Source organism: Anomalospiza imberbis, chromosome 9 (assembly GCF_031753505.1).
Source record: "Anomalospiza imberbis isolate Cuckoo-Finch-1a 21T00152 chromosome 9, ASM3175350v1, whole genome shotgun sequence".
Classification (NCBI taxonomy): Eukaryota; Metazoa; Chordata; class Aves; order Passeriformes; family Viduidae; genus Anomalospiza; species Anomalospiza imberbis.
In genome coordinates this window covers 18,189,648-18,202,544 of record NC_089689.1, presented here as the reverse complement: position 1 = coordinate 18,202,544, position 12,897 = coordinate 18,189,648, and the positions used below count along the sequence as shown (strand labels likewise).

The following is a 12,897-nucleotide window of genomic DNA, read 5'->3' as shown; positions in this document are numbered from 1 at the left end:
TAGAATTTTATATCAAAGACTGTTTAGAGTTAATTTGCTTGTGAGAAAAATATACATTATGTAGCTTTTGCTTTGTGTGTATTTTTATGCCTAGTAAAATCACTCCTTCTTACAGTTTTGAGAATTGTTGCAATTCAGTGACTTGAGGATACAATGCAAAGACAAACATTTCTCTAACTTTATTAGTAAAATGTCTGCCACGTGTCCCATTAACCAGGCTATATAGGTGTGTAACACATTGCTACCTGATTTCCAGTTCCTTTCATCAGCTGTAGAATGGCTGCCTGTAGTGGCCAGCTCCTTTGCTGCAGTATAATGCCAATAATGCCACCTCACCCCTATGAAGGGGGAAAAAAAGTTCTAGAACAGACATGTCTGGCTCTGAAAGATTTTATTGTAGATTTTTACAAAACTTCTTTTAAAATACTGATTTTTACCTGTTCCCTCTGAGATGAAATGTAAGAATTATTTTTGGAAAGAATTTTGAAATGCCTTCCAACATAATAAAAAAAAAATTCAGACTCTTACTGAAAAGAGATTTCTCTGTACAGGGCACTTCTGTCTTTTATCCTGAGGCCCTGGAAGTGGATGAGAGATGTCCAGTTATACAGAAATTCGACAAAAAAGACAAAGTTCTGGAGAGAAATTAACTTCTCAAGCAATAATAGTTGTAATATGTTTTTATTAGAAAGTATATTTTAATAGTAAAGGGTAATCGAGCAGATGTGGTTTAGGAAGAGTGGGGTTTTCTGCTTCCTTTTCAGTAGTAAACAGGGTCATGAGAAGAGCAGTAACGGGGCTGCTCTGACAGCTGTGTCTCAGGGGCTCTGGGGTTTTTCCCATCCATTTGCCTCTGTCTGAGAGGAGAAGCACTTCAGAAATATTACTGGGCAGGTGATGATTTTCCACAAGGAAAACGCAGAGTTAAGGTATCCCATAATAAACGAAAAGCGTATCGTATCAATGAATTCATACCATCAGTGCTGTATGGCGATACATAAGAAACCAGAGCAGAACCTTAATTTCCAACTGGTGTCATTTTCTGTAGGTCTCAAATGGGCTTCTTTGCTTAGATAAGACTAATAAACCTCTTGAAATTACAAATCAAAAGCTGACTTACACTATGCAAATGAAGCGAGTTCCCACTTTGTGACAGAGAATTCATTTGTTCCTCAGATTAGAGGCTCCAATCTGTATTTCTTAGTGACTAATGAATCTGGCCTCTGCAGACCAATTTCTGTTCCACTCTAGTTAATGGCTGCAGCAGTATCAGTGCGAGCATTTTGACTATTCTCCCATTAGAGAAAGAAAAAAGGCTTTAAAGCCACTTCGAAGTATCTTCCACCTGCCAGGAAGGTCGTGGTGGCTCACAATGCAGACAGAAAGAGGATATTAAAATGGATTAGGCTAATTAATCTTGCTCTGACAAGAGCTTTGACCAAGTTTTCCCATTTGTTTGTTTGCACAATATAGTACTCCAGACTGACATCTTTCTGTTTGTATAATGTGTTCTGTTTCCATTTCCAATGCTTTTAAATTGATCAAGCAAATTATATATATGCTTAATGACACATTAGGAATAGGTAAATGGGACAGAATAAACAGGGTGTTACAGCAGTGCCTGCTGTACTCAATACACAGCACACTCAGTGCACAGCAACGTTATGCATTAATGTAAAAGCCTGCCTTCAATTGATTATCTGATTACTCTGATTGGATTATTTTTTTTAAATAATGTAATCATGTCACTGAATTATTCTTCTTCCTTATTTATTACTACCCTATATGCAGCTCAGTGAATCTTAAAGCATGATTATAGAGTTGTTGCAAGTAAAACTTTTAAAAATAGCAGATTTTATTCAGCTTTACAGTTTTGCCGTCACTGATAACAGGAACGGTCAGTGGACATCTTGTTTGCTCTATTGATTTCCTTTTCTAACTGACCTTTGTGCAGGAATGGGAGTTGGTAATCCCTCTAAGTATCTGTGAACAGGTACAGGAAGACGAGGGGGAGTGAGAGTGGCCAAAATTAATTTTGAAGCACTGAGTCAGCTTCATTTCATGCCTCCTGTAATAAAGAAGGTCTAATTGTCATAGACAAGTAGTTTACAGTGCTATGACTGCACTAGTGGGGTTCAGTTTCCAGAGGACTATTATTGTCATTTCAGCCTAAACTGCGAAGTGCTAATTTTGGCGTTAGTATTTTTAAATAGAAGTTATGCATTTTGACATTAAGATGAAAGCTTCAGGCAAGACTTCTGACATTTATTTTTACATTTTTCAGCACAATAATAATACCATACTTATATCTGATACAAAACAAGTCAAATTTGCATGTTAACTGCTTAGAGACCACACAATGCTAGTGACTAGCTGCGCTTCTACTCATGCTAATCCAACAAGCGGATGGAAAATATTTTAATGTTGAAAATAGTGTTCTTGTGCCATTAAATCACAGTAAATCATCCTGACAGTTAAGTATTATAATTGTCACCGTATAACATTGGGAATTTTCCCCAGCTGCCTAGGGCTTCAGACCTAATGATAGTTTTCTAATGAATGCAGGCAGTTGTGGATACAGTGGACAACTTGCTCAGGCCTGAAGCTCTGGAGTCCTGGAAGGACATGAATTCTTCAGAACAAGCCCATGCAGCCACAATGTTACTTGATACATTAGAAGAAGGGGCTTTTGTCTTGGCTGATAACCTTGTAGAACCAAGTAGAGTCTCAATGCCCACAGAAAATATTGGTAAGTAAACTTCTTTTCGAGCATAAGTTAAAGTGCTGTGTATTGCTTTACACAAAAGGAGGAAAAAATACTCCAGGTAGAGACATACTTTCTGAAGGCTGAGCTGTGCAATGTTTGATGGAAAGGTGAGTGCTTCAAAGCAGGGAAAACACACTTTTCTTGTTTGGTTCTTTGAAATTAGCCTTCTTCTTTATTGTCATTAGTACATTATAAAATGGAAAGTAGTTGATATTACAAAGTTGATTAATCACTGAAAATTCATTAGCAGAACACGTGGATGTAAAGAGTGCTTAAAAGGCAGAGTATGGATTTTTTGAGGGAACTGCTTTCTGTAGAACTGCAGAAAATACGTTTCTCTTAAATATAAACTCTTCCTAATGAATTTAAATTACTTTTTTTGCAATGTACTGTGCCAGTTAAATATTTTAGGCACTCAGCATAGGCCAAATGTTTATATTAAGCATGACTGCCTTCAGGTAAAAATGTGTTCAGTGAACTACATCTCCCATAATGCAGAATAGCTATGCTTCAGAGACTGCAAAATAGCTGAAGATATTTGGAGCATAATTTAGAATTTAAGTGGTGACAGAGAAATGAAGGGGTTTGGTATTAGAGATGTGCAAATATTGTTGCACAGGATGTGTTAAAGCAAAAATCATTGCTATGCATAAAATTAAAATTCCTTATTACAGAGATTAATGTAGTCTCAGGGAGGTACGAGGAACCTGAAAGTCTGCTAATATGCAGAGTACCAAGATAGAGACTTGAATAGACTGCAGAAATTAGACTTTCACGTTTCAGTGTCTGCATATTTGTAGCTGTAGAAGATGATTCTGCCTAGTTTTTAATTGAGTAGGAAGATACTGGGAAAGGATGGGGAACAGTCTCACAGTCTGTTATCAAAGGAACTGCACCAGTTGTTTTGAAGGAATGTGGGTAGAATCACAAATCTGCCTTTGGATGTACACAAGCAGTCCATGGAGATGAGTAGACTCTGAATATTGCTTCTTGTGATAAGCTGTCTTCATGTCATAATAGCACTTCCCTGATGCCATGCAAGACTGAATTCTTGGTGCACATATGTATGTATGACTTGGAGAGAGAGAAGTGATTTCCCAATTTCATACTTTTTGTCAGTCTGTAGTTCAGAGCTGTAGCTAGACTGGTTTAATATAACACAGATTTTGTCAACCAATTGTCCACTCTTACCTATATGATTTTATCTATCAGGGAAATCCAGCTTTCAGTGGTAATCCCATGAAAATCTCCCAATATGCAATGTGTTGTAAAAGTAATACTGAAGTACAGCTGAGTGGCATCTGATTTTTCAATTTAAATGCTTATTAGCAGGACTAATAAAATGGTTTCCTATAAATATACAGAATTAGATGTAGAAAAAAAATTGGAAATAATTTTTAGTTACGTATACTGATTTAGCTAAATACATGGCATGAGTATACTTAGGTATTCTTTGCTGACTGTTTAAAAAACTTTAAATCAATACTTAAAGTTCTAAATTTGTCAGCAGAGGATACTGCATACACATTAGGATCTTCAAAACTAACATTTTTTTGCAACATGTGTGTAGTATCTTTAAGTGGATGTTTTGTGGGCACAAATTTGAAGAAGATTTGATGTCATGTTATCACTACTAAAGTGCTGTCATTTTAGCAGTGTGCAGTAGATTTAGTTAAAGAAGCTAAGTCTGGGTGATTGAAGCATGCAGTGCATATCTGCCTTACAGACAGCCATTTGAGAAAACTAAATAAAGACTGGGGGGAAAAATTGTCATCTGGCATATTGTAATCTGGCCAAGAGACTTTCTCTGCATTCTCCTTTTTTAACAGTTTTTTTTTTTTTTTTCCCCTCTGGTCTGCTTAGTTTTGGATGTTGCAGTGCTTTCTACTGAGGGCCAAGTGCAGGACTTGAGATTTCCTCAGGCTGGTAAAGGAGGCAACTGGATTCAGCTTTCTGCACGAACCATGAAACAGAACAGCAGGAACGGTAAGCCTTGGGCACGGAACAGTAGAACTCCATTAACTTCTATAAAGCCTACCTTACCTAGTTAAAACATCAAAACAGAACACCACAAAACTGCTCTGTGGCTTTTTTTTTTTTTTTATGATCATGGGTACCTGGTTGTTTTTCTTCAAGGCCATGGCATGAAAATACCTCTCAGTTTACTGATGCTTAATTGTCAATAGAGTGCAGCTCACTGTACACCTCTGTGGAGTGATGATGGGCTTTTTTTTTCTTTTGTAGGATTAGCCAAACTGGTTTTCATTATTTACAAAAGTTTGGGTCGTTTCCTCAGTACTGAAAATGCAACCATAAAGTTAGGCAGTGACTTGGCGGGGCAGAACAGCACGATCGCCGTCAACTCCCATGTCATCGCGGCCTCCATCAACAAGGAGTCGAGCCGGGTGTACCTGACTGATCCCGTGCATTTCACACTGGAACACATTGATGTGAGTTATGCTAATGAGTCAATGGGAAGGTCACAAAATCAGCAAGACAGAAAAGCAATGCAGAAAAACAACCTTTTTTCCATTTGAATTTTAAATGTTGGAGTAGGTCAGGGATGCAAGTTAAGTCTATGAACATAAAATTAAATGAGCCTGGTTCAGTGATTATTAGAACTTAAGTGTATTCTTAATGAAAGCTAATTCAGTAATCAACATGAAAATGTAAATGACTCATTTGTTTCTAACTGAAAATTAACTCTTACCTTAGTAGAAGGGTAGAAAGTAACTGTTGAGATTCTTGATGGTTTGATGTAGAAAGTTTTATTGACTCCTTAATGTTTTACATTAATTTTGGACCAAGTTATGGAAGCTTATACAAATTGTTAAAATTGCATTTATTCAGCAAAGAATAAAGTATGGTATCTTGATCTGTTATACTTTGAATTTATGTATATCTTCTTCGTGGTATTTCATTTAATGTGTTTCTTTGGTCTTAAGTATGTCCCTTTCTCTTTTCATGTCTCACATGGGGAAAATAAACAATCACTACTGTGATAGAGAAAATATGGTTAGATTATTCCTCTCATTTTGCCTGTTTTTATAAATCTGGTTGGATTTTTTTTACATCAAAATAGATAGACATTGAGGAGTGAACTTTTTTGTGATACCTATTCACATGACTTTGGCCTGACCAAAGGTGAGAACCAAAGGAAAATTATCCTATTTTCAAATTGTGAATTACAGAAAAAAAAAATCTTCAGAATAAAGTCACTATAGCTGTAATGTACCATCCATGCATAAAAATTGTAATTGTTTAAAATTGGGTCTACAGTTATTGAGGCTACACTTCAGAGTGCTTCGGACTATAAAGTCCCTTATAAACTAGATGTCTTCCTTGTGCAACATAGTCCACAGTTATGCTGATGAAAAACTTTATTGTCCAAAACATGCAAGGTTTAACCTAAATTACCTTTTACACATATTAAACAATTGTTATTGCCATCTTAGTGTGTAAAATCCTCATTTTATGTTATCCTTTTATCTCCCAGCCTGACAATTATTTCAATGCAAATTGTTCCTTCTGGAACTACTCAGAGAGGACTATGATGGGATACTGGTCAACTCAAGGCTGCAAACTGGTTGACACAAATAAAACTCACACAACATGTGCTTGCAGTCACCTCACCAACTTTGCAATTCTTATGGCTCATCGGGAAATTGTGGTAGGTAACGATGTTTCCAGCCATCAACAGAGAACAAACTTAAAAGACATAGCTTTACATTTTTAGCAAGATCCAAAATTGTTGAAGTTTCTTTAGTATTTATATCTCCTACCCGCTCTTTCCAAAGTTGCTTTCTGTAGCACTTTTCTTCCTTATCCATAAAGTTGCAAACAAAATAAAAGGGAAGAGAAAACAAGGAAGAAGAAAAGTTTTCTACAAGCCATATTTTAAAGTTACTGACCAACCTTACAACCATTTTATAGGCTCTCCCTCAGTACAGATGGAGAGTGTCTGTTGAGACAGCTGAGCAGACTGTTCCCTGGAAGCCCAAGTGCCAGCTCTCCTTGGTGAGGAAGGTGAAAGAACTTCCATAGTGGTTGTTTAAACACCTCTTCATAGTCAGAAATTTTGTTGTCTATTTAAAGCACTTCCTGCATGTCAGGGGCCCAAGAGCATGCAATATTTGCAGGGACATGGGACTTCTCATTAAACCCCTGTATTTGAAAAGCTGCAAAGAACTGAAGCAAGGAATCTCCTTTAGCTAAACATGAGATTGAAACCAGAATTACATGGGCAGCATATTCTGCATTTTGTCCTGATCATTGTGTAAAACATTGCTTTCTTGTCTGCTGTGGAGTTGCAGGCCTGTAGGAAGTCCCAGGGAAAGCTCTCCTCCTCTCTCCTTTCTTCAGAGCCTAGTGGTCCCTTAAAAATGTTATGGTTCTCTGCTCATATTTCCAACCAGTCTGCAGTGAGCCATAGGAAAAGTAAAAATGCTATCTGATCTGGATAAAATAGTCACATTTTTCTCTCAGACCTGCTCCTCTTCTATTGACCCTGATCTTGCTCTTCTGGGAAGCTGACCTGAGACTGAGAAATTACTGAGTACATTTTGCTCATCTCATGTAATGAACAAGTAACTTTTCTAGATACCTGTGAAAATAGGTTTTTGTTTATACTCATAAAGAGTCATATTAATTTTCTCCATTCTTGGTTATTTCTAGTACAAAGATGGAGTGCACGAATTGCTCCTCACTGTCATCACCTGGGTGGGAATTGTCATCTCTCTTGTTTGCCTGGCCATCTGCATCTTCACATTCTGTTTTTTCCGTGGCCTGCAAAGTGATCGTAACACTATTCACAAGAACCTTTGTATCAACCTATTCATTGCTGAGTTCATTTTCCTAATAGGCATCGATAAGACAGAGTACAAGGTAAGTTTTCTCTCTGTGTACTGATCTTGTTCTCTGAAATGACTGTTTGAAATGGATTTGAATTAAAACATGACAACACTGACAAGTTTTTAGCAAGGCTGAAATAAAAGCTCAGCATGAAAACAAGATAGATATATTCATACATAGTATTTGCATCCATCCAAAATATGCTTTTTATTTTCAGTTGAGAAACACTGACTATTAACGAAGCAGGTGGTTAGACTTTTGAAAGAGGACATGAAATTGAATGTTGATTATTAGGAACATGAATAAGTTTTCTATATATTTATTCAAATGTCTTAACAGGTATTGACTACATTTCTATATATATTAGTATGAAGCCTTTTCTATACGTATACACATTTTTTGCATTTCACATTCAAGCAGGTATTTTGGTATTGTTGGTAAAATTAATTCAGACATGATTCATTGGGTTGAAACTAATAATCTAGCATAGTTTCATCCAGAATTTGGCCAATGGGGAAAGAATTCAGACAGACTTCTGTTACAACAGTAGAAATTTCCATATTGCAGCAGACAAAAATCGTGGGGCAGACACTTCATAATTTTTAACATGTAGTATCACATTATGCATAGAGAACCAACTGTTCATGTCTAGGATTATCTAAACTGTAAGTCCTAAAACTATATCAGTTTCAAAATTAAAAAGTTGCTTATGAAATTAAGAAGTCCACTCTGAAATTGATGACTGGGAGATGAGGGTGCAATTTCCATATCTTCATTCAGACAGTTCAGGTGATTCACTTTCTGTAGCTACTGAGCGCATATTAGTGTTTTCAAATGTTCAGAGTAGGTTTTGAGGTAGGGAAGGTGCTCCTGAATTTGTGAAAGGTTTCTAATAAAACTGTATGCAGTTCTATTGCACACTGTTCAGTTGGAGAGGTAATGATGCGAAGGTTTTGTGGTTTACATTTCCATCTCTCTCTTTCTTTGCAGATTGCATGTCCAGTTTTTGCAGGTCTCTTACACTTTTTCTTCCTGGCAGCCTTTGCCTGGATGTGTCTAGAAGGAGTGCAGCTTTATCTAATGTTAGTAGAAGTATTTGAAAGTGAATATTCTAGAAAGAAGTACTATTATGTTGCTGGCTACCTCTTCCCTGCTACAGTAGTTGGTGTCTCAGCAGCTATTGACTATAAGAGCTACGGAACAGAGAAAGCGTAAGTAATTGCAAGTGACCTGAGTGTTTTTCAAGTGAATAATTTTTTAAAGCCTATTAGCTGTCAGAGGGTCCCTGACAGACTAAAATACCATCTGAAAGCTTTATTGGTAAGAGAATGGCAATGCTGTGCACAAATTACAATCAAGTCTTTTGTAATTCTCTAGGTTCAGGGGATTTATACTCTAGAGAGACCAATTCTAAATTATGGTCTTTCTTTTAACACAAAAGATTGACCTGAAACAAATTGAAAAAGTAAATAACTTTTTGTACTCAGATGTATATTAAGCAAAATTTCTCAACTTAAAGTATCTGACAAGCCTAACCAGCCAGTTTTAAGCTAATGCTTCATTAGATCTCTTTGTTCAGCTGTTCCTCTAGCTGGCTCTCATCCCGAAGTATGACAGTACAATATTCCAACCTATATGTTTTATTTTGATAATATTTTATCAGGCAAGTAGAGTGGGATTAAAATTAGCCACTGCCTGTTACTTACAAAAATACAGATGTATATAGGAAGTGACAGAAGGTAGACAGGAAACATTTCTGAAGATTTGAGTTGCTGGAGGCATGAATTTGCCTTTCAGTAATGTTTATTTTGTCCTTTCATGAAATTAGTTACAGAAGGGGAAGATATTGTTGACTACAAGAAAGCTGCTTGATGTTGCTACTGATGAAAGACAAATAAGAGAATTCAGCAGGGAACTGGGCTGTATGAAAAATTAATTGCTAAGTGAAGTTGGCCCTAATAGGTTTATACGTCATTTAGTCTGGTATCTTATGTATTCTTTTTCTACAGTTCAACTCCCAGATGGGGCATTTTATTTATACCATATTATTATTCAGCAAAACATGACATCTGAGCATTTTCTGTCTCATATTCCTCAGGCGTGAGCACTTAACATCTGACATAAAGTTAAAAGCAGACTTTCAAGATCACATGGGAAGCCTGCAAAAATTATTTACTGATGTTAGTTTCATTAGTCCATGATAGCACCTGTCACCAAACCTTTTGACTGAAAGGAGAGCTTGCTTTGGTTTTGTTTCCCCTTATGTTAGTTATTCCTGATGATGTAATTTCAGGTTCAGTTGTGTTACACAGAGTTCATTAGAAGAGTTCCCGTTAGGTGTTTTCCATGGAATAAGTGGTACTGGGCAATGTTCATCATTGTTTACTGGCAAAGTGTTACCTTAAGAAGTATTTTTGCACTTTCCATTTATTGGATTGAGGTGCTAATGCAGCTTTTCAATTTTCATTCTCTTTCTTCCATCATAGTTGCTGGCTACATGTAGATAACTACTTTATCTGGAGCTTCATTGGACCTGTTACTTTTATTATTCTGGTAAGAACTTTGGATTTTTTCATTTCTTTTTAGGTTGCCTCACATCAGATTAAAAATATTTAAAATTTCATTCAATGCCATCCTTATTCACAAGACATTCCATAAAAATGCTTATAATTAATTTGTAATGTGACTAATGGTTATATAAATATGTAGAAATCTTTAAAGAGTGCTGACCAAATTATTAATTGTCAAAGCTGTGGTGGCACTTCAGCATGGCCATTTTTTCCCTAATGGCTTGAATTCTGAAGGTCATATTGACATGTGTAGTCATTTGAAGGATCAGTGAAGTACTAAATACAGGGGTTTTTTAAGAGGAACCATTATTATTGCTTTCAATTGAGTCACTATTGTACACATTCTAGAATTTAACTGTTAAATATCCAACATAATTATCTCAAAAGGGTATTCTAATGCATTGGGTAATTAAATTTTTTGTTCCATTACACTTACACAGTATTTGTATGTGTATTTGCATATGCACATTTTTCCATGCCTACTTCTGTGTGTATTTGTGTTACATGTAGTGCCTGTCAGACACAGACATTCCTCTGATTTGGTATAAATTATGGGCTGTTATGTAAGCAGTAGAAAGCCTGTGCACATTCACTGCTGGTCACTGTGTGCCTGCACCCATCTGTGGACCCATGGCTGGGTGCCCCAGTGTCCCCTTAACACAGAATGCTGCATTCAGACATCAATTACCAATGCTCCGAGCACTTCCAGTAAAAAGCGTGTCAGCCTAGGAGAACTTCCCCATTTATTTCAGACTAACAGTGCCAACACTACAGAGTGGAGGAATTTGTGAGCGCAGTGAATGCAAGATGTGCATTTTGACTCCCCTTGGTTTTCTCTGCTAACTCTGTATCTTTAAAGCCTGGCTTTACTTGGGAAATACTGTAAAAGCTGGTTGGGGACATAGCCTCTGTACATAGAGGCCTTTTCTCATAATTGCTGATAGTTTGGACGGATTAATTAATTTGTTTTCGTGCTTTTGAAATCTTAAATAGTTGCATATTTTCCTGCCCTTTCACAGTAGTAGAGTTGTGAAATGTTAGCAGAATTTCAGTTCACTTGAATTTCCAAATTCAGGAATTGCATTTTTCCATATTCAGAAACATTATTTTTTCAGTGTGAAGCACATGCGTCAGGCATAATTTTGAAATTTCTTTGAGTTTTATAGATCTGTGTGCCAGACATATTATTTCAGCACTTTCTGTACTTACACTACAAACTGATACTTTGATTATGGAAATTTCTACTGAAAATGTGCCTGGCCAATGTTTTGGTTTGCATTTACTCTGTTTATATCAAAAATTATTTGAATCCTTGAGCAATCACTTAAGAAAATATAGTTGTGCAATGTAGAGGTTGTTAGAGTTCATTGGCATATTTTCAAAGACATGGGTGTAGATGCCAAAATTTATGTGTGTATGACTTGAATTAGAAAAATTATAGTGTTTGTAAGATTTAAGTGTAGACCATAATAATTGTACAGAGTTTATTCTAAATACATTAAAATTAAATAATATCTCAGAATGATGGGGATTTTTTAAAAATTAAACCTACAATTGCAACTGAAAGTCTTAGAAAGATAGACTTAGTATGTTCAATATGACAGACAATATTTTTCAACATGAGGTTGTTCATTCCAGTTGTAATTATTCTGGAAATTGTTCTGAGTTTCATGCTACAATAGTTAAGTCACTTCAGTTCTGGTTGTGTGGTAATAATTTTGCTTTTTGTTTGTGACTCCTTCTTTATTTTATTGTTACTGGGGGTATTTTGCTAAGTCACCTATATTTCTCTCTCTTCCTCTAAAATAACATTTCACATGGGAAGCCTTGGGCTTTGCTGATGGCTTTTTCACTTCCTCATAACCAGGTCAGAGTGAGAATAGAGGTGAAGGACATTTAATCATATTGACCATGTACAGACATAGTTCACTATTATTTACTGGCCGTGACATTATTATCCTCCAGCAAATCATTTAGACTGAGACGCAAAAGGCTTTTGGGAGCAGTATTCCCAACTTGAAAAATATGAAACAGCAGGTAGCAATCACAGCACAGTTCCTAGGAGTAATTCTTCTCTAGCAATTGCTTTGCCCTCTAATCGTCCCAGCTGAGAAAGCAAGAGAAACCAGAGGAAGAAGTGTGAGAAGTGTAGTGGCTGAAAAATAATGTCATGTGTGCTGTAACCAAAGAGCTCTATTTGTAGTGTAGCTTACTTAGTGTCAGTAGCATGTGAGAATGTTGCCTTGGTAAGCTTTTTAACATGTTGCTCAAATCACTTTTGTGTTTCTCAGTGGAATAGTTCTGCGCATAAACTCTTTTTTGTCAGTATTGTCCTCTGTTAATTTGCAGATTTTCTCTGAATTTATAAGTATTTTTATTTGTGTCTGTGCCCATTTTTGCACAAAATGAGAATGGGAAGCATGAAGCTGCTCAGTACATCTTCTGAGGAACTTTTAATTTAACTATTTCTATAGCCTCTCATGCCTTTGGGCACCAGGGTTATTATATCTATGAGAAAAGAGCATGTAAGTAATGAGCGGTGGGAAACCATTAGTATGCCTGAAATGGTTTAATGAAAGCTTGGATCATGATACGTCAGGAGCTGTTCTTATCATTTGGACAGCTCCATCTGCATCTTTAATAATTAATTCAGTTCAGTTAGAGTTCAATGTGCACACTCATTTAGAAGCCTTCAGAGAGCACCTCTCT

General features: G+C 36.4%; 1 protein-coding gene across 33 annotated transcripts in view; it reads left to right on the top strand.

The window, feature by feature from the left end:
• Window positions 1–12,897, top strand: part of ADGRL2 (adhesion G protein-coupled receptor L2) — a 157,409-nt gene that overhangs the window by 125,191 nt on the left and 19,321 nt on the right. For all 33 annotated transcript variants that reach the window (XM_068199946.1, XM_068199944.1, XM_068199952.1 and 30 more), the window contains 7 exons: window positions 2,566–2,749; window positions 4,631–4,753; window positions 5,012–5,217; window positions 6,264–6,437; window positions 7,442–7,651; window positions 8,609–8,829; window positions 10,105–10,171. In XM_068199946.1, the coding sequence (XP_068056047.1) occupies window positions 2,566–2,749; window positions 4,631–4,753; window positions 5,012–5,217; window positions 6,264–6,437; window positions 7,442–7,651; window positions 8,609–8,829; window positions 10,105–10,171 (1,185 nt within the window). The remainder of the gene's footprint in view (window positions 1–2,565; window positions 2,750–4,630; window positions 4,754–5,011; window positions 5,218–6,263; window positions 6,438–7,441; window positions 7,652–8,608; window positions 8,830–10,104; window positions 10,172–12,897) is intronic.